At 38.5% G+C, this 22,361-nt stretch overlaps 1 protein-coding gene across 4 annotated transcripts in view; it reads right to left on the reverse strand.

Annotated features, from left to right (window-relative positions):
• Snf4agamma (SNF4/AMP-activated protein kinase gamma subunit) overlaps window positions 1-22,361 on the reverse strand; it is a 180,690-nt gene that overhangs the window by 108,131 nt on the left and 50,198 nt on the right. For 3 of the 4 annotated variants that reach the window (XM_076439741.1, XM_076439726.1, XM_076439748.1), the window contains 4 exons: window positions 16,147-16,240; window positions 15,430-15,767; window positions 13,922-14,131; window positions 3,550-3,592 (listed from right to left, as the gene is read on the reverse strand). In XM_076439741.1, coding sequence (XP_076295856.1) covers window positions 3,550-3,592; window positions 13,922-14,131; window positions 15,430-15,767; window positions 16,147-16,240 — 685 coding nt within the window. The remainder of the gene's footprint in view (window positions 1-3,549; window positions 3,593-13,921; window positions 14,132-15,429; window positions 15,768-16,146; window positions 16,241-22,361) is intronic. The other variant, XM_076439734.1, reaches the window with a different exon arrangement.

A 22,361-nucleotide genomic window follows, 5' to 3' on the forward strand; every position in this document is an offset into this window, starting at 1 on the left:
GATTTTATGTATTTATAAGAAAAATGGGTACGTACAATTTAAAACAGTGGAGGTATTAAAAAGATTTAACGCCATCAGTGTATTCGTTTCACTTTAATAAGATAATTAAAAGAAGATTGAAATTTTTATTTGACTCCTGTGTCTTCCAATCAATGCCGACATTTTTTATTTTGCATAAAGATCCGCAGTCTATTAATTACATTCAATTTTATGGAAATGAGAAGATTCATTCTATAAGAATTTCTTAGAGAGAGAGAGAGAAATAAATGAATTATAGTGACTTCGAAATCGAAGGAAAAGTAAAAATGTGTTCGACGACCTTCGATGAAAGTGACCTCAAAAAGATATTTGAGTATCCTTAAACATAACCTATGAACACTTCCGCACCTTCTCTTGTCGCCAAGAACAGCTGATAACAATGAAGAACCGATTTCATAACTTTCATCGACAACTTTCGTAATAATACGAAACGTAATAAGAAGATTTGTCCCGTCTTTCTCCTTTCCTGGAGAAACAGACGGCATCTTAATAGAACATATGTGAAACGAAAAGAAGAAATTTCGGTGAACGAAGCAGTTTCGTAAAACATTGTACATATCTCTGTATGGTCACATACAAGGTGAGATAACAAAGGAGACCAACGAAAAAAAGCAATCAAGTATCCCGAGAGTACGTGACGTTAGTCCCGATCCATTGTGCAGTAGAAGCACTCGCCAAGAATCCCCGAACCCGACCATGATGAATTCCCATCTGCATTGCCGCGAATGAAGAAAAAGAAAACGTGTCGTTACATGCCGACATCGGAAGACCACCGAGCAAAAACACGTCACACAGTCTCGAAAGTGGCTGTCTCGCACGCAATTACCGACGAGAATTTCAATGTCAATATGTAGGTCGCCATTTGCGAATTTTAACCGTCGAGAAAAACTCGAGAGAATTACGCGGAAACGAGCCACGGGGTCCGTTAAGTAGAACGCAGCGATTCATTCAGGTTCGCGAATCCCAACGCGACTAAATCAATATAATGTACAAGAGAAGAAGACCTTTGACAAGATCAGTAGGTCACAGGGACACGGGAGACTTTCCCACGGTCATTGCTACTCGATTCTCTGCTTTTGCGTGAATTTTTAAGTCACGAAACGGTAACGCATCCTTGGGTAAAAGCGCGTGGCGCAGCAGTACGTTCGGAGCCTCCTGCGGAGTTTGGCAATGCTGCCTTGTTGTATCCGCGACTCTCGACAAGTTTACATATAGGGCGACGGGATAATGCGTACTTACCAACTGCTCCGTGGCGGGTGTCGCGAAAGACGATGCTCCCGACACTTTTCACTTTCGAGTTCGCACTCGTCACGATTCCGCGCGCACTTCGCGCCTGACGTTCTCGACGACTTCTCGAGCACCGCTCACGTTCGGTCACGTACACGTTTTACACGGTGAACACTGTCAACGATCACTTCGCACCCTGTCTCAGGGGCGGTTCAAACGCTTCTTGGTGAACACTCAGGCGGACGAGTTCGATGTGATCGTCATCGGACAAGAGTAGCATTAGGCAGAAACTATCTCCGCTGAATGAACGTAGAAGGAAAGAACGTGCCCCGAGCTCGATCGACGCAGGGCACCGCGCATCCCGCAATAATGTTTACATGAACGATTGCGGGCCGTGTCGTTAATGGCACGATTTTGTCCGGACACGTTTGAAGAGCCATTCGACCGTTGACGTTACAAGGAGTGGGGGATGGGAAACTGCGCACGTAAAATCAAAAGGATCAAATAGGAAAACAATCCACGATACGCGCTTGTGTGCCGATCCCTGACAAATATGTACCGTCAACTACGTTACATTTCGCACGGAGAACTGTTCGATGACTCGCACTAGCGCCGTAATCTCATTAACCGGCTGATTAAAGCAGAATCGTCCGGGTCAAGACAAGCCTCAAGAAATGAACGTCCCTGAACGTTAACTGCGTCCCATTCAAAGGATCACTGATTGGGAATGCTGCTAACGTGAACGCGAAGCGGGCAACTTTGAAGCACGTGCCACCGTACGCGTTGCAGTACAAAAACGTTCTGAGGCGCAGGTCCTAGCGGCAACGACTACCCGTGCGTGCTTCGGAATGTGCCCGCCATGTTAACTATAGTCGCTGTGTCGACATCGCACGGCCATGTCGCGAACCGTTCGGACAGGTGTCGACTCGGTGGGTAAACGTCACTCTTATTGACCGCCTTTCCGCGACACGATAATTTAATCAGTTCGATAAAATTCAGCGAACAGCCGCTACGAAATCAATGATGTTTACTTTCTTTTTTACCGGAGCATGGTAATACGTAATTTAAAATATCAATGTAATTGGTAAACAGCGGATCTTTATGGAAAATAAACATTTTCTATCTGAATCGCAACAAACTGGAGTGAAATAGAAATTTATTTTCTCTCTTAATATGGTTAACCCTGCTGTCTTTCTCACTTACACTTAGGGTTGTCAAATCTTCTATATTTGAACTTGATCTTTACATACCTATAGGAATTTTTAAAAATCTTTGTTTGAATAAAAAAGTTTAAAATGTGCTGTGTACCTCTTTTACTTGAACTCCTATATTTTGAGCCTATTTCATATATACATAATTGCAGTTTTCACTACTTCTATATTTGGATAAAACATTTCTGGCAGCCCTACTTAAACTGCACTTTCGTATCCCTTTGGGTCACAGTGTACAAGTGCACATTAATAAAAGTGACACTTTATGAACATTGTCGTGTATATTTGATTCAAAAAAAATGTAGAACATATTTGATGATGAAACAATATTTAAAAGCATAGTATTTATGATAACGTAAACTTCATCTCGGATCATATGAAAATAATATAAAAGAATTTTGAAATTCTTCTAATGTTTTTACTGTTTGAAATTACACTTAATCATTTTTGTAATAAATGCATTAGATCCGCCGTCTACTAATTGGTTATAGATTGAAATTGCTGAAATTTTGCAATTATCGGGTACAAAACCCGATTGAAACTTTATTGCAGGTCTATTAAAATTTTATTAAATTGTCTTGTTAAGTTATCAGATAGCCGCTGCGGCTGGTTGAAATAACTTTTTGATCAGATTGTAGCTGCAGCGAACAACTGAACTCCTAAGAGCAAGAACGCATTAAAACATTTAAAAAATCTCGCTGTGTAATTAATTATGCATCAAAATGGATTTACCGTCACAAAAGACGCTAACGAATGAAAGGCTTTTTCAAGGAAAAAGGTTGAAAGATTGTCGACGTGCTTTCACATGACACAGATTATAACCGAATCTAGACGAATACATTTGTACTGATTTAAATATGCATCAATACCTTTTAATGCATTCCGGGAACGGGGAAAGATGCGATAAAAGAATACAAAGTTATTTTTCAGATGGTATCGCAACCGAGTGGCATTTCTCGGTTATCTTGACACACATGGTCTATCATGACTGTTTCTACGCTTATGCAGCCGGTAATACTCAAACACTCGATTCGTAGTCTAATCAATAGTTGATATTATATTTACTACTTACCCTGCGCAGTTACTTGTACCGGATGTTGGGCCGCCGCGGCTCTCTGTAACAGAAATTTTTCGATATTGTTTATTTATCGATCAAAACCATTTTTGTTCTTTTGATATTATCTATGCTATGCTTGTTCTAACAATCGAGTTTAGGAATAATTTTGAGATATAGAGGTTATATACATCTAGAATGCATTTCTCTTGAAGTGTATTTCCCAGAAACTTTTTTCAAAATGTTTACAGCAACTTCATTACGTTGGCCGAAGTATAGTCTTCGGGCGGTACCGGCAATTCTCAATAGTTACCAGGGGAGCCAGTGGAGGGAGGAGGTTTAGAGGATAGTCCCAATTAGGAGAGTTCCTTACTTTCCCTGGGGTTGCGATGACCCCCGGGGAGCTGTTCGTAAATTAAACCTCCCTCCACTTAAAACAATTCAGATTCTATACTATTTTCGACTTTCCCAGATTTATGTAACTCCTACAATATTAATTTAGATTGGCATGTTTTTTAATTAAATTTTAAATACTAGGAGGTGGCTGTTCAGGTCATTCAGTATACGTATCGATTTTATTTGCATAATGCAAAGTGTAAGGATAAAAACAAACAGACAAACAAGAAAGCGAGCTAATAAAAACGTGGTAAAAATGCATTCTGTCTTGTATTAATCGTTTTGTTAACGTCATTAGAATTATGTATACGTATATGTACAGTAAGACCTCGATTAATCGGCTTGATCGGGAGACAAACAGCCCGGATAAATTAAAGCCCGATGGATAATTGAGACCCGAGGGACATAATTAAAATGTATATTATATTTCAAAATAAATTTTTCATTTTTGAAAATTTGTTTCCCTTTATATAATAATATAATCGTATTTAAACGCATATTTCTTTATAATGGGGATCCGGTTAATCGAGGTCCTACTGTATTCTTCGATGAAATTTTCAGCATGTGTATGACCAACATAGATCCACAAAACATATATTTTAAATTTTCATTAAGGGCCCAAATAAAAAAAGTTTTAAAAAATGCCTTTTTTATTTTAACCTTGTAAATTATAATTTTTGGAAAATCTTTTTTGCATATCATTTCATAAACTAATGCATCTAATTGATTATAAAAAATCAGGTCGTTTGGTACAATTATAAAAAAGTTATTAGTTTTTTAAAAGGTGTGCGAATACTTTGTACACCCACTGTATACGTATTTATGTATATCGCGATATCAGGATGAATATTTAGCAATGTGCTGCGACTATAAATGTTTAAGTACATTTTGTACGATCAGACGTATACCGGAAGCCTCGAGGCTCTTCGAATCCAAGGAACGACTCCTCGGCTTCGCGCCGAAAAGGTCGTCCTTCTTTCCACTCTTTATCCATCGGAAATATGAAGACATGTTGCATTTGCCACTTCCAACACACTGTCACCACAATATCAGTCACATAACTTCACAATCGACGGCACTATAATCTTCACTGTACTCCGGCAGTTGTATCTATCTTTTTAAGGGATGACAAATAGATTAACTTTTTGATCCACTGAAGCCGGGAAATTAACCCGCCCTACAATACCGTGTCAGACTCGTAATGAAAATGCTGAACGGAGTCTAATAATATGTATGTTATTAAGTTCCTTTAAACCGAGACGAAATACTATTTTGGTTTCGTTAATGTATAGTAATTAGAGGACACGTAGGCATACAATAGATATAAATTTTCTCTTTTTTAGGAAATTACAAACTACAAAGGAAGTTCTAATCACTGAAACCGAAAAAAAACGTAGGGCAAGGGGTTCAAAGAAATAAAAAAAAAATCATTTTAAAAACCACGCTTATATTAAAATGCACTAAAAAGGAGAAAATAATTTTTTTAGACATTAGCGACTATAAATAAAAGCTTGGAGCGCTAAACTATATTGGCGTAATCTTCGTGGGCGCTCCACGCTTTTATTTATGGTCACTAATGTCTAAAAAAATTATTTTCTCCTTTTTAGTGCATTTTAATATAAGCGTGGTTTTTAAAATGATATTTTTTTATTTTCCACGTTTTAGTCTTTTTGAAATGGAACGCAAGATATAGTAATACTAGCATGAAATAGTAAGATACAGAAACGCAAGATATAGAAACACAAGATATAGAAATACGCGAGATGGAATGAGGGGATGACTCCGAGAGACATCGTCCGAGAAATTGCCGAAATGGAACTGAATGAACCGAACACCACACTGACTGAGCTCCTTCGGTGCGAAATGGGTCAGTGAAGTGGGGATGCGTCGAAGTGGGAAAGCGTAGTGGAGTAGGGAGCGCTGGCGCGTGGAGTGGGGATCGCTGAACGCGATGACGTACTACCGAGCGTCGCGCGACGAGGTGTGACGGTTAATATTAAAATTTTTTTCTCCTGAACGCATTGTTTTTTTAAAATTTCGTTTTTAATATTGCATTGTCATCCAGATCTGAGCTACGTTTAAAGTTTCAAGTCTCTAGCTTATCAGGAAGTGGTTTAAAATTCGATTACAAGATTTGACGCATACAACAACAACAAAACCGCGTTCGTATGGCGAATAATTTTTCCCTGCACTGATATTGTAAGGTAAAAAAATAAGCGACAAATGCGATTCTTGCGTACATCGCGAGGAATTATTCACGCGGAAATATTCGATCAACAAGCGAGCATTTCCACGATACCAATATTATACGGATGACCCTTCCTCGTCAGATTCGCGACAAACAATGACCGTGATTTACGCAGGTCGACGCTTTCATAAAATGTCAAACGAAAACAAAAATGCATGGCACAGTTCGCTTGTAAAAAGAAACTGGGTCGACAAACAGAGGAAACACGAAGAATATCTCGTAACGATGAACGGACTCCGTCAAATTTTTATTAAGATATAGTTTACGAGCAGATTTACGTTTAATTTTTCACGTCACGGCTTTACATTATCGCACTCGTTAAAATTTTCGAACGAATCGAATGCTTACACTTTCTCACTTTAAACTCATTTAGCTCTCCCTCATAGTTTCCCGAAATCCCTAACGGACACGCTAACCTTTCATTGCACAAAAACACCCATTTTATTAGTTGTTTGATAGTTGATAGTTAAATTCGATGAATTGAAATTGGAAAAATCTGAATGCTAAATTTGCAAAACTACTGTTAGTACTATCAGCGAAGAGATATCGCAAAGAACTCTTATCTCAAATAATTGGTGCGATTCAAGAGGTAAATTAATTGCAATAGGAAAACTAAAAAAGATAATAAACATTTTCGTTCATTCCTGAGATAAGCGACACAACTCAAAATATATTTCTACAATAATTATAATAATAGATATATAAATTTTCGTATACTTTATAACTAATGTACATTACAATTAACTCAGTATCTAAATAACAACAAATTATTTTGCATTTCTAGGTTAATGGCAAAATTGGCAATTTTAGGTAATTTTCAAGTGGCTCTCCTGTAAAATTTCCATTTTTTGATTTATGTCACTGTGATCTCGGTTATGACATTGTAATAACAGTCAGGATTGAAGTCGATGTTTCTTCGTGAAAATTATCATTCATTTGACATTCTCGTGCTGGCGAGTAACCATTTCGACAGAGCGTATTTATGCTTTGCAATATTTAACATAAACGTGCTTTTATTTCAATTTCTAATGAACCGTGGTGCTACAAAAAGCAACTACACACACGAGACTTGCTAATACCGTTCAGAAATACAGGAGGCAGGGGTTAGTATAAAAAGAAGAGAGGGGGTTGAAGACGCAACATCGCCAGGTATGATGTTTAGAGGTTACAGCGACCGGGAGAGAAGGGGGCGAAGAAGAGTGCAAAGAAGGGTTACCGCGAACTGCTAGCTTTCAATTTAGAAGAACCGAACAATAGAGCAGCATCGTCGATGAACTCAAGACGTCCTCTGTGACCACGAGTCACCATTCAGCGTCTTTTATAGCGCCACCGAGTAAACCGTAGCGGAGTAGACCTTTTCTTCTGTAAACATTATAATTATCGACGTATATCGTCGGACAAGAGAAGATTCTACCTCAGGGATGCAACAAAACCTGATGCACGAGAATTCGAGACGAAAGAGAAGCCACTTTATGGCTCGTTGACTCTTAAATAACAGAGGCCGGGTCACTCGATGTATTCGTAAATATAAATTAACTTTTCGAACTCGAACCAGAACGTGTTACATCTACGATAAACGTTATGCAAAAGATATGCAGCAAAAGGTCGACTTTAAAATGTCTACCAATACCAGTCTCGGTCTCGAAGCTTTTAATAATTCTGTTCGGTCCTCGGGGTATTGCGCGTTTAGCGAATTTCGTGCCACAAGGAAAAACAAGTTAGCAGCATTAATTGCTCCGGAGTTAAACGCTAAAATGGACGTTGCAGTTAAACAAAAGCCAGATGAAATTTACAATTCTAATTAACAACGTTTCCTTGACGATTGTACGGTAAATTTCCCGCGAGGGAAACCCCCAAGGTATCGGTATGACGTAGTAAAAACTATGCTCTCGAAAAGTCGATTTTCAAAATTATGATCGAAGTTAGGAACCAAGTAAGTGAAACAAGGGAAATGGATGGAATATTACGAATAGAGCGTGCTCGCCCCACCGATATAAGACACACGATTGGCCGGAAAGTGGTGCCACGAATGATGCAATTAATAAGCAGAGTAAGTGAACGAATGGCGACACACACACACGTGATTCTGCGAGGAAAGATGCGCGCGCTTTCCTAGCACCTTCAGCGTTCCAAGTTCCGCGAGTCACTGAGTGAAAAACACTCCTTTGAGCCTGTCTTTTTCTCAGCACCGGAGTCACATGTTACACACACGCAAATCCACCGGTCACATATGCATGCACACACGCGCCTACTCCCACCGAAATCCGAACGTCATATTCCTTTCGCGGGCATTTAAACCAAGGACTCATCTGCATTGTTTCGGTATTACATGGGGGGGGGGGGGTTAACACTTTATCCACACATTATGGCACGCAATTGTAACAAGTTGGACGAAATTTGTTATCTCTGTTAACCCTTTCGCAGAGCAATTGGTGCAACTCGCGTGACAATGATATCGCATTTAGAATACATGCATTTCGAAAGACTGGCTTACTACCAACAATAATCTACAGAGTGTCCCAAAAATGTCTGTGTATCCTTCGGTCGTTTGCAGTAACTTTTTCTTTAGCGAAAGATTCCGCTTCGGCTTTGTTAACCCTTTGCACTCCTTTGTCAAGCGTGACTCGACATTAGAGAAAGAAAAACGTAAATAAAACGGGTTTTTATATGTATTTGATTCATCCTTTATTTAACCTCTTATTTTTTACTTAAAAACATATAAAAGTCCCACAAATATAGATTACAACATCGTTTGAGAACTATATTTAATGTAACAAGTAAACAAAATTGTTTAAAATAAGTAGCTGCCAAGGAACTGTCCTTTGAGAAGTAAATTTCAAAAATAAAACACTTAACGCTAAACCTACCACTGCCGGTCAAATAACCGGTTTTATATTTTTTAAGTTGCTTCTATATAAATTGATTCGACAAATTACTTTATCCAAGCACATATTGTGGTCAAAATTGAACAAAATCTAAATAAATAGAGCCTTGTCATTTTTGTAAGCTAAAACATTTTAATTGCTTTTAGTGCTCGGTAGGTTTAGTGTTAAACCTAGTCGCTTAATAACCATAGCAGTCGGAGAAGCGACGTGAAACGATAAAAAAAAGGTTTAGTGTTAAAATAGTAGGGAATTGTTGGAAGCAAAATTGAAAAATAATTCGGAGTGCAAAGGGTTAAGGAGTTATTAACGAAAAACCACGGACCAATGAGAGCGAGGCTACAGGAGACGGTCAGTGGGACCTATCACCGAGACGGAATCCGTTCAATATATTCGCGCTCTGATTGGTCCGTGTTTTTCTTTAATACTTCCTTAAACAACAAAGGCGGTGCGGATATTTTTGCAGAGGAAAAAGTTACCTCAAATGACCTAAGGAACCACCCCAGTCAAAGTTCTTCGACATTTCTGGGACACTCTGTATAAAACGAGAATAATATTCTCGTTAGTTTTTTGCTGTTTTATATTAATACTTTCAAAGTGTACCTAATCGAAAAACGGTAGTATAGTTACGTATTTTCTATTGATGCGCATATCACCTGTCGAAGGAGCTCCATTTGCATAGCGCAGCGAGTCGTAGCAAATAAAAAATTGTAATCGCTCGAACTCGACTATCGACTTTGACACTGATGCAATGGAAACGACGGCAACAAACCGCGACCTTCTTTTTCGAATCGTATTTGTCGGGAAAAGGAAGCCGATGTTTAATCGCTACGGTTTGCTCTTTGCTTAATCGGCCGTTGAAGAATAAAGTAAACCGCTGACTACATTGCTTACTTTGGTAGATAATTGTTCGTTTCAAGTCTCCGTTTAATTACAGAAATAGAGCGGAAGGTTTTGAAAGCTCGCCGAGTGCAAAACGGTTTTGCACAACTGATTAATTTTACAAATTGAGCTGTAGTTCGATAATATAATGATCTGCGTGATTTTACAAGTTGCTATCATTATACAGTTACGTTATGAAACGATCATTAATTGACTGTGAACATCGTTTACCGTTCATCACGTGCAACGCGTAAATTGAAGCAACGAGTGTAAAGATGTTTAGTAATGATACTCCTTCGAAAAAGTAATAATTACGCAAAGTTGATCAACACGGGGAAGAAATATGACGGCCAATCCGGAGGAGGGCAGTGAAATTTCGGTACAGACGCAAGAAGCGAAACTGGTTACAGCATGAAAATGAGTGATTCGACACAGAATGCGAAACTGTTCGGACTCGAACGACAAGTTCATTGAGAACACGCTTCGGATCAGCAGTTATTTCAGACTATGATGCGTTTATACGAGCCATAAGCTATACCATAAAAATCAAACCGAACGAAATCTGGCGGAGATGCGTGCGGAGTCCCGTGCACGTGGTGAACGTGCCAAGGCACGCGTTACGCGAGCCAGCGCGTAGAGAGATAAAATTTTAATGGACCCACTTCGACTCGGGTATCGTCGTTAATTGTACAGGTAAACTCGGTTGTTCGGGATTCTCCAAGGTCTGTAACGTATTACGTTCACAGTGAAAGGGTAGAGATGCTCGGATCTTATTAAAATAATCGGAGACGCGACTCGCGTTAGTAACTCCAATGTTTGCACAGATGCAATTTACGACTTGATTGCAAACACCGTCGTTCCAGCAGCCAGATTTCGAGTTTGTATCTTCTGGTACGAGCTGCATTCGCTGAGAGATTCGTCCAGATAAATCGAGAAAATCAATTTTTCGAAAACACGCTCCCTGGCAAAGTGTAATGAAAAATCCGATGAAATTCTGCATAAAATTATTATCATTTGTGTAAACCTATTGTTCGCTTACTTACAAAATTTAAAACGCTGCAGTGATCAAGAATTAATTTTCTAGCTACCTTAAGTTTTCCTTATTGTTTAGCAGCATCTTTAATGAGCAAACTTAGACTCTAGAATTATATAAACTATTATTCATATCTACTATGCAAATTTTAAAAAATATACAGTGAGTGTAAAAAGTATTCGTACGGCCTTCGAAATAGAATAACTTCTTTATAATTGTACCAAACGACCAGACTTTTTATAATCAATTAGAAACATTAATTTATAATCGTTTACAGACATTTATAATCAATTTGAAACAAAAATTATAATTTACAAGGTTACATGCAAAAATAAAAAGACATTTTTCAAATCTTTTTTATATGGGCCGTTAAAGAAAATTTAAAATATATGTTTTGTAGATCTACGTATAGTAATTACAGACATGCTGCAAATTTCATCGAAAGCGATTAACATGCACACGAGTTACAAGCGGTTAAAAATGGTGAAAATCGTAGTTTTATTAAATCCACAGAATCGTGCACCTTTCGGTGCGTGTCGTTTTTTCCTGGGTCAATCGATTTCAATGAAATTTTCAGTATGTGTATAACTAACACAGATCTATAAAGCATATATCTTAAATTTTCATTAAGGGCCCAAATAAAAAAGTTTTAAAAAATGCCTTTTTTATTTTACCCTTGTAAATTATAATTTTTGGAAAATCTTTTACGCATATCATTTCGTAAACCAATGCTTCTAATTGATTATGAGAGATCATATTTTAAAGGGCATACGAATACATTTTACACTCACTGTATATGTATTGTTATTCGGATCAGAAAATAATTCTTTACTTTCTGTAACTTCAGGTGTATGTGACCATTAGACTGCGGATGTTTATACAAAATAAAAATTGTTTGCATCGATTGCAAGAAATTGAAACCGAACTGAATGTTATTTCTTCCCTTAATGATTTTAATAGAGGAGGAATCATATATCGTCATCTTCAATTTAAAAAAATTTTTCAACAATTTTGAATTTCATCTACTCAATTTTGCTATAAATGCATAAAGATCCGCAGTCTAGTGATAATTTAAAACGGCACGGCATCGTCTAGCAAGTACTACCAACAGGTAGTTACTACATATAGTATTTTATAGGTGTTACAGAGAAAATTGAAGAACACCTATGGCGACAGATTTAGAAGTGAAATTGTCCGAATAATTGTTTCGAAGAAAAGAGAAGACTGGTTACGTGTTACTCGAATGAACGGAACTCATCGTTTTCTCGGTCCATCTGTACACAATGGCGGATGTGGCCAAACTATTACGCGAAATGCAAAGTGACAAGGTTTTCTAGTTATAGTCGTTCGAATCGGGGAGAGAAAAGACGGAGATGCATAATCGTCGACGTCAAAACACGTATTCTCTGCTTTCAGAGATGATCCTTTTGTTCGTGGAGATACCATTGTCAGAACGGACCAACAGCGGTTCGTTCGTTTCAAAAAGTCACGCTCTGCTGAGAGCAGAAACGTACGGAACGAAGAGACACGCTGGAATTTCGTGTTCACCAGTTGGAGCGCAAGTCAATAGCCTATGTAAACGACAGAGACAGATCAATTTTTTCTCTGGATAGAGATTATTATAAAACAACTTCATAAAAGGGTAATTCCATTCCATTTTTAAATATTTTATATTTAAGCCTTCTGAGCCGAAGTAGAAGTACGGCGTACGTCCTGATGCAACATGACGAATTTTCGTCTTTTCGTGATTCTACGATACATATTCTGAATGAAATTATTATGTATTATTATATACAGTGGAACCTCGGTATACGTCTGCTTCGGAGTACGTCCAATTCGAAATACGTGCTGTTTGGACGTGACTTTTGCTCAGTATACGACTTCAGTTCGGTATACGACATAAATTGTTTGTGTGAATGTTGGGTCAATTTTAAATAATTATAATATCTCAGAGGAAAAATTAAGTTAATAATCAATTATATTCGGAGTTGATGTATTATTAACCGACTGATCATACAAGTAAGGCTCTGATCACGGCTAATGATCGCGAAGCCCGCGATGACAACACGGAGAGATGAAAGAAAATAATCAGTCGATCGAGTGTTTCTTTTTGTATTATATTTTAGCATTGAGCAGAGTTTAAATTTGAAAATCTATAATAAAATCTCTTTTCTTATTTATGTGTCTAAACAGTGTTTAAATTATTTTACAATCCCATTAATGTAGGTATAATTAATCATTTTACATTACTTCTTATGGGAAAGGTTGGTTTGGTATACGTCCTATTCGGTATAAGAGGTTCCACTGTATTTCATATCTTACTCAATCATTTTTTTATGTTTATCGATAAATCTTTAGTTTATATATGATCATAAAGATATGAAAACAATCGTGTGTCGCATAGGTTTGTGTCTCCTCAATTTGAGCGTCGGCCGTGCGAGAGGACAGACGGAGTATATCTGTCGGATCAGAAGGTTTAAAAGAATAAGATATGATTTCCAGATGAGAGTAGACTCATTTTCAATTCGTTTTAATTCATTTTGTAGTGAAAATAAACTAAAAGATATTGTGTTATTAAAAGATATCACAGGCTTCCGAACGAGTTGCATCATCGCTATGGTAGTTAAGAGATGTCAGAGCGTTTATTGGAATGGAATCAGTCTTTTCTGATAATGACTCGGATTTCTCCGAGTATCAGTTTTCAGGATATAGGCCGCACGAAACATTATCCACTGCACCATTGATATTCAATACAATTCATAAGGAAGAGGTTGTGTCTTTATCAACAGCTACTCGTGGAGATAAAACAGGAACCTTCTCTGATCACAATTTTCCTGTCTCGGTCGGTAACAACACAGTGCAATCTCTGTGCATCGTTGCATCGCCGAATATAGATTTTAGTTAATTGAGCTGTCGAACTAACTGTTGCAAAGAATTCAAATTACTCACCACTTTCCGTTTGTCGTCCCCAAGCAGAGCACTATGGCTCCTGTGTCTGATGAGATCCATAACCTTGCTGACAGGATTCCTGCTGCTTTCTGATCCTGCTCGGGGACGTCCCATAATCTCTTTACTGTGATCCTTGCTGTCTTTGTGGTGATCTTTATCTGTACGCACATCTATGGACGAACTTCCATGGGAGCCTCTGTGCAAAGACTGCTGCAATACAAACAAAGTATTCATGAAGTCGATAAAACTTTTTTCTTGGTGCTTTCTTTCCAAAATATATAGAAACTAGCTTTTGCCCGCGGCTTCGCTTGCACAGAAAACCGTTTAATGCCCTCGGAAATTGATATTGTTTCTGCATATAAAACCTTTTAACCCCCCATTCACCCCTATAGAGGTTTTAATTTTATGTCATGCCGCAATCTTAGATATCAAAACCCCTTTTCACCCCCTTAGGGGTTGAATTTTTTAAAATGCCGAAATAGGTGTTTGATTAATTATATCAAAGAGCATTAAGACCAAGTACGAAGTAAATCCGACCACGAACAAAATATTCCTCATACAAACGTTGCAGCCCCTTTTCACCCCCTTGGGGATTGAATTTCGAAATATCCTTTCTTATCCCTTGTATAGATCATAAGGGAAACCTCTGTGCAAAATTTCAGCTTTCTAAGTCCAAGGGTTTAGCCTGGGCGTTGATGGGTGAGTCAGGACTTCGCTTTTATATATATAGATATGTTTACAAGAATCTCTGTTAAGATATACGTATGTGGACTTAGGAACATGAAACTAATATTGTATCAGAGATATTGATGCTAGCTATTTTTTTAAAACCTATTCACAATGCAAATTCAGCTATTGATTTACAAAATGAATATAAGGAGAATATAACTCTTTGCACTCGGAGCTATTTTAACTCGAAAATTAAACATTTCTTCCGACCTAGAATATTTCCATTCCCTATGATTTTTGAAATTTTAGAGATATGAAATACCTCATACAATACCTAAATGTTTAGTAATTGATTCAGTAGCGCGTTATAACTACTTGGGGCCTTGGGCAAAGTAGAATTTCGGGGCCCCTAACCCCAACTAAATAACTTTATGAAAAAAACGTAGAATTTGGATCTTTTGGTTTGTGTTCGGGGCCCCCTTTTGCTTGGGGCCCCGGGCATTTGCCCAAGTTGCCCATAGGGTAACGCGCCACGGAATTGATTAGATACCGATATGTTTAATAATGTAAACGATATTTTGATTAACCCGAGTGCTAAGGGTTAAAAATGTAAATTTGAATTAGAAAGTCTGTGTATCGGTATAAAAATAATATAGTAATCAGGTTCAATGTTGAATAAAACAGCACTAACTATCCTTGTATGCAAGTCGTATGTGTTTTGAATAAAAAGTATTTCAACAATGGCTGATCTTGGAATTTGTGGTCTCCTAGAATTCTTCAGAAACAGAATCTAAGGACCCCACTCGCATGATACTAGTTAGGAGCATTTTGATATGTACCTGCACAGCGTTTTTCATATTCGCTATAATACTGGGCTTCCTTTTACTAGCATCGGACTTGCTCCTTGGTCTGAAGGCGTCAAGGAGCGCGGGCTTCCTAGTTGGGCTGGCTGTGTCATCGACAGTCCCACCGCTTCTTCTACGTTCGACGCTGCTGCTGCGGCTGTTGCTGCGGCTAGTGGATCCAGATCGAGTACCGGAAGCTTTCCTGCCTCCTTTGCTCGAACTCGACGAACTCGAAGGTTCCGCCGGTTGTGGAAGCGGCGTCGACTTTCCGGAGCCTGGGGCACTGCCAGAAGTCGGTTTCCTGATGGTTCTCGAGTGCGAACCCCATGTTCCTGCCACAATGTAATACATAGTGAATACCAGCCCTTCCTTTACTTGCAACGATTTTTTAAAAAATATTTACTATTCAATTTCAAATTGCTATAAAATATTGGGTTGGAAAGAAAGTTCGTGGGCTTTTCAAATTAAGAATCGATGACAAAATTAAGGTATTTATTCATATGTTTATTCAATAACACAAGAAGTTACCTCGAAAATGGCAAAAATATGTTATTGAATAAATCTATGAATAAATATCTGAATTTTAGTTTTCAATTTCAATTCACAAATTAATTTCCAACCCAATATTATTTCATTTAAGCCGTATTAATATTTTAAACTACTACCACCCCTAGATTATTTATAATAATAAAACCTGAAAGGTCGTCGTACCTGCACGAGGTCGTTGACCCTGATCCTGGGAAGCATGATTCGAATTATCGGTATCCTCAGTGACGATTGTTGGCAAAGGCTGCGACCCAAGTTCCTGCAGAACATCACCGTTTATTAAATTCCATGATTACGAGACTGCGAATCTTTATGTAATATAAGAAATATTTGCAGCGATTGCAAAACACAACAGCCAAATAAAAATGTCTTTCATCTTTTAATTATCTTATTACGCTAAAAATAATGCACCGATGTCCTTAATTCCTTTTAATATGCCCACTATGTACTTCGAATTGTACGTACCCATTTTCGTCATAAACGAAACATACAACGTAATTGTACAGTCAGAGGTGAATCATCCACTGACAAAAACATGTGATTCACATTTATTTTCTATACAGTATATCGTAAGTACACGTTTTAATATACATACACGATGGTCGTTTGTAGTACAACTTTTCGCAAGTAATTTTCTCGAAATAGAAGCAGAGATAACGTGTAACACGTACCGAGAAAACAAAAGCGATAAACAACGTGTGTTTGGAATTTCCCTAACTGTTCTTTACTGTACATTCTTCTCTTCTTATCTTAAGTATTACAGCTTTCTATTGCATAAGAGAGATTTTAATAACTCTTCTACCGGACTGAATGTGTTCGGAATTGTTGAAGAAACTGGAAATATGGCTTAGCAGTAGAGTACTGGTAAGAATTGACAGATGTATTCTAAGGAATAAACTAATGAAATTTCCAAGTAATACTGAGATTTTTAAAAAATCGATCACTCTGCATCTTCTCCCAGAAGAGGGTAGTTAGATTTACCTAAAATGGTATGGATCAACGGACACAACTGCACGCAGGTCTGCAATTGGTTGCTGCCGGTCCTAACCGCATGACGTATAGCAAAACCGGCACGAATCAATCACACTACGTAATAGAACGTTTAAGTGATGCAAGTGTTATTGATTACGGTATAATATCCGGTAATCATTGTCTGAACGAGAACATCGACAGAAAAATTGACAGGAAACAAGTAGTGATGAAATTTCATTGTCCACGGATCTGTAGCCGTAGAACAGAACGATTAGATATCGCTGTTTAATCAAGAGCGCTAGTTGACAAAGCATTTATATTTAGCGATATTATCTTCCGTCACTATTCTACGCGGGAAGTTCAGATCTCTTTTGTGACAGCTCCTCGAAAATTGTTGCACGCGGACAATGCGTCGCTTTGTCGTCTACTTCGCGGTGGCGATGGAAATTCGAATCGGCGTCAACAAAAATCCAAGCTTGTTCAGCGTGTGTCGATAAAAAGAAACCGTTACGTGTGGATTGAAACTGAAATTTTGTCAATAGACGTCGTGCTGCTGTCAATTAGGGATCAAGATATCCGAGTTGCGTGAATAGCTTTATTTGTTCGTGCAAATTTATTACAATTTTAAAGGTGAACAACGTTGCACAAGATGCTGGAGCCAGCCAATCATGCGGAAGGATTGATTGGACCATTTCCAATGCACAATATCGAGTGACATTTTCGAGAGACAACTTTGCAGATGTCTCGACAGATGACAATCTCATCGTTGTTATATAATACAGGAAACTTTCTGGCAGCATTCCCGTTGAGATGATGCGATTTGTTAGATGTTTTATCGCGTTCCGGTGATACGAGACCACAATTTTGCCATATTTTTATCAGCGGTATCTAATGAACGTCTACTTTAGCCGATACATGCATCGGCACACGTGATATTACATTCGCCGAGCCTCGAGATCCAAAACAGACCACTTTGAACTGAAAATTACAGATAACCAGTGTCTCGAATCGAGACTCTCGATCTTAATCGATTGGATCAAGATGGGGATATCCCATACTCAAAAGCTATTACTTCATATTTGTAAGAGAACTTGTATAGCTTCTCAACAAACATCAGCCCAACCTCGAAGGATTCGTTAACACGTTAACCGCTGCGCGAAGCCTGAGTAGATTAAAGTCTTGATCTAACAAGTCGAATCCTCGGGTCCGTGCTCCGACATAGATCATGTAGAACTACTATTTCAATCAATTAAACCATTAAATACAGTTCAAATTAGATCGTGTTTAGTGTCGTTTTATTCACAAATCCGTCTGCTGTAACCGTGCTCCGATTGGTCCGCGTTTCTCGTTAATAACTCGTTAACAAAGTCGCAGAAAGCAATTTCACAAAGTAAAAACTGACTTCAAAAACACTCAGGAACCACCGCTTCTAAGTACAACATTTTTGAGACGGCCTGTATGTATGAGTCCTGATTGGAAGCATGTCAAAGTCAAAACAGTTAACAATGACCAAACTAGTAGAGAAATCACGTAGAAGAAAAATCTGTATCCGCGATGAAACTCAAAAAATTGCCACCTATTCGTGCCAGTACGATAAGACTGGTATGTTGTATTTATCTGAATTTTTTAAAAATACCTAATTACGTAAGAGAAAGCAATTCAGCATTGTGATACCCTTATCTACGATTTTCTGAGACCGTAAGAAAGATTACTTTCCGATTTTCTACAAGTTTGTGTTAAATACTATGATTACCGGTTTTTTCCACACCGTTGTCAGATCACAGAGCACACTCTCCGCAGCTTCTTGAAGTGTTCTCAACACGGAAGCTTTAAGGATCATCTCATGGTGAGTCTCGAAATCTTCGTTAGTATATTTTCATTCGCGGCAGACACGCCTCGGGAACACAAACACAATCTGCATCGGCGTTCACGCAAGCCGGCCGGAATCGTATTTTTAATTTACCGCCTCAATGAAAAATCGAACGATCCGCTGTAACTGTTCGCGGAAAGCCAACAATTGTTGCTATTGGATCGCGCTATCGATCGTGTTCACAAGCGACACCGTGGATTCTAATTCTATCTTCGGTCGACATCGAATGCGCCTGAACTAGAAAATATTATTTGCTTTGGTCGACGAGTGAAATAGACTTCCGAGAATCTCTGCTTTCCTACAGAAATATATACAATTTCGAAATGTGGCGATTCGTTGCTCGACCCACTGGAAATAGCGAGATTCGATTTCACACATTTTGCCGACACCGACTCCGATTTCATATAAAATGTTCGAGTTCGAAAAATACTGTTCCGACTCTGGCTCCGGTACTTTTAGCAATGGTTCTGTTCGAATAAAAAAATTTTGCGGCATGATAGAATAAAAAAAATTTTATGTAACTTCCCAGAAATTAAGCGCAATTTTTTATTGTAACATCTTGAAGGAAATATCGAGACTTTCGGAAGTTATTTGAACGTGTACTCGACAATACGACTTAATCTCGCCGAAATTTAATCTAAAACGGTTTCAGAAGCATTGTTTACGAAACCCGCGCACATTTGTCGCGCCGCCATGTTTGACTACCTTCTTATGAATGAGAATTATCAGCGAAAAGTAGCATTTACTCATTAAGATAAAGCACTCGATGCGTTATTTACGAGGCACTATACTTTCACAAGTAAAAACGATTCGACGTGGGGGAATATGTTATTCAACTTTATCATTCACCTTCGCCGAGTCTTACGACCAATAACATTATTCTGTCGAGAGGAAATTACATAATAAAGACCCTTTTGTTCTTCGGAACGACCATATCTAATAAACTGAAAAAATCGGCCAATGCTTTTGCAAAACAGTCGATGCCATTTAAGGCGAACGTTAACATTTAGTTGACAAAAGACAATTGTGAAATGCGGCTACGGCGCGTGAAAATATGCAGAATCAGTTTCGCGGGATGTTCGTTCGCGGTTCCGAGTCCGACTGGCATTTTCAATGATGATAGTGTTCGTCTGAGGTCTGTCGGAGAACCACGTGAGTCGCGTGGTATAGTCGGTATAGCAATGTTATGAAACCGAAAATAAGCCCAGACTAAAAACTAAAGAGCGTAGAAAACGTCAAGAAAATGGGTGTCACGGAAAGTCACGAAAAATTGTAGCCTAGTGGTGGGGATGGTTTTGCCTCAATTGAGTCTCCATCCCCACCATAGCGCCCACTGTCTCAATCGAGTAAACGCCATTACCATGGAGAAAGGACGCGCAGTTGCGCTACATCAGGGGAATTGACTCGCCAATTGAGGGGAATACAGTTACCCCCTCTCTGCAATTACCGAATTAGTCACGATACGATGCAGACGCAACGCGAATTGGGAACACGCATTACGTCACGTGTCGGTGGCGAAAGCGTGGGGATGTTTACCGCAGCGCCGGAAATGGGAGAATAACGTCGTAGACAAGAGACAAGAGAGGTTGGTAGGGGAAGCAACCGTTTGAGGGGCCCCAAGCACTGCTGTAGTCCACAGTCAGTGCCGCCAGATCGGGGAAATCGAGGGGAATACAATTTTACCCCCTCTCTGATGACCAGATTAATACGTGACCAGTCTACGGTCTTACTTAGTGTGGGAGTTGGAGTATGCTCATGGTGCAGAGTTGTGCTAATTCAATTACATTGTAATATTATAATTCCTGGAGTAATTCAATTGTAATTCCGCACAACTTTATCATGGTGCTGGAATGGGGTAGTGGAAGGGGAAAAGGAGGAGAGGAAAAATCGACCAGTTTTGGTCGATTCTGGCAGCACAGAAAACGAACGACTTACAGAAACCTATCCTGAACAGCAAAACTGTACAAATGCGAGAAGACTTTATGAAAAATGAGATAACACCGAAGGCAATTAAAATAAGAGTAATCAAAGTTTAAGTTGCAAGGCTCGGGTCCACGATTGGACAAAGATTAAAGCGCAATTAATTAAATAACAGACAACAGCGACCCGAAAGGGATTAAGAATGAAATCAATCATACCATATAAAAATAGCCGTTTCTTCGAACCAGAAAAATTCTATCACCTCTTTCTTAAGTCTAACGCGGTCTGTCAATAGTTAATCAGTACTTGAGCTCAATTAGATAAGATTACCAAATATCATGATCGACAACAGAGGTCACAGACAGTACCATTTATAAACAAATCGCCAGATCGTCTTCGAAGGATCTAACCTAGAGTTGTTCTGCCCATACGGGCGATTTTCTTGCCCTGAGCATACACAAAACGGCGGGAACGAAGTCACGCCTCTGCGGGCTACGCTGCATGTAATTGCGTTGCCGTCACTGGCTGAAAACGCCGACAGAGACCGACTGCAGGTTTCGTCGAGATTGAGTAAAATAGAATTAATAAAATAAGCATCGGACGAGTGAGAGCAGAGCTACTGATCTAGCCCTAATCTACTCACGAAAAGTGCTCTCGAAATATTACACCTATTTCACGAATTGTTTATTATTACGTTCATGGATGGATCAACACAAACAAAGTTGTCCTTCACCCGTAGCAGCTGAATTATTTATTATATACATCCGATGCCAAAGAATTTTGCATATAATAGTAAACACACTACATCGTTCTCCAATTGAACGACAGATTGTTTTGACGTACGTTCAAAATTATTTTTGAAATACATCAAATTAAATCAATAAAGCGACTTCTCAGTTTCCCAGATAAATTACAGAACTTTTATAGTAATAGTTCCCTCAGTAATAAGGAGTTACCTTTTTTTTTTTAGATACAATTAATTGAAATTATTATATATTTATGCGTATATAACCAAGTAAGCTAAAACTTTTATAGTTACGAGCCCTGAATGCAAAAAAAGATCAGCCGCGTATGCGCGTGCTTAAGAAAATTTTATATTGAGATGATGACTTATTGTTTGAGGGGAGATCGAGAGATCGGCGCTCTCTGTTGACGAGAGTTTCCAGAATGACGACGACGACAACTCGATAAATTAAGTCCTTCAGTCTGTGGACCGATAGCATTAACGGGTACGTCTTTTACAGTGTTTAATCAAGACGCGTCCTTTTATACGACGAATTGGATTATTACGCAATGTCGTGACTATACACATGGTGAGAAGCGATTCAGATGAAATGATGAAACGAACGGGGCAACAAAGACGTGAGATGTAAATTTTGGTGTAACTTCTACTAAAGAAACTCGGACACGTGTGATAATGTTAATTTTGCCAGCTTCTACCCACGTAATGTGTATACATAATACCTTTCAATTTTTGGTACTAAATTTGCATATTATTTTATTAATTAAATTAATAGATTATTAACTAAAATGCAATCCGTTTTTGCGACAAAATTCCTCCCAGACTATTTAGGTCCACTCTTCCAAAAAATACAAATAAATTCATTCTCCTAAGACA

The sequence above is a fragment of the Lasioglossum baleicum genome, chromosome 2 (assembly GCF_051020765.1).
Source record: "Lasioglossum baleicum chromosome 2, iyLasBale1, whole genome shotgun sequence".
Taxonomy (NCBI): domain Eukaryota; kingdom Metazoa; phylum Arthropoda; class Insecta; order Hymenoptera; family Halictidae; genus Lasioglossum; species Lasioglossum baleicum.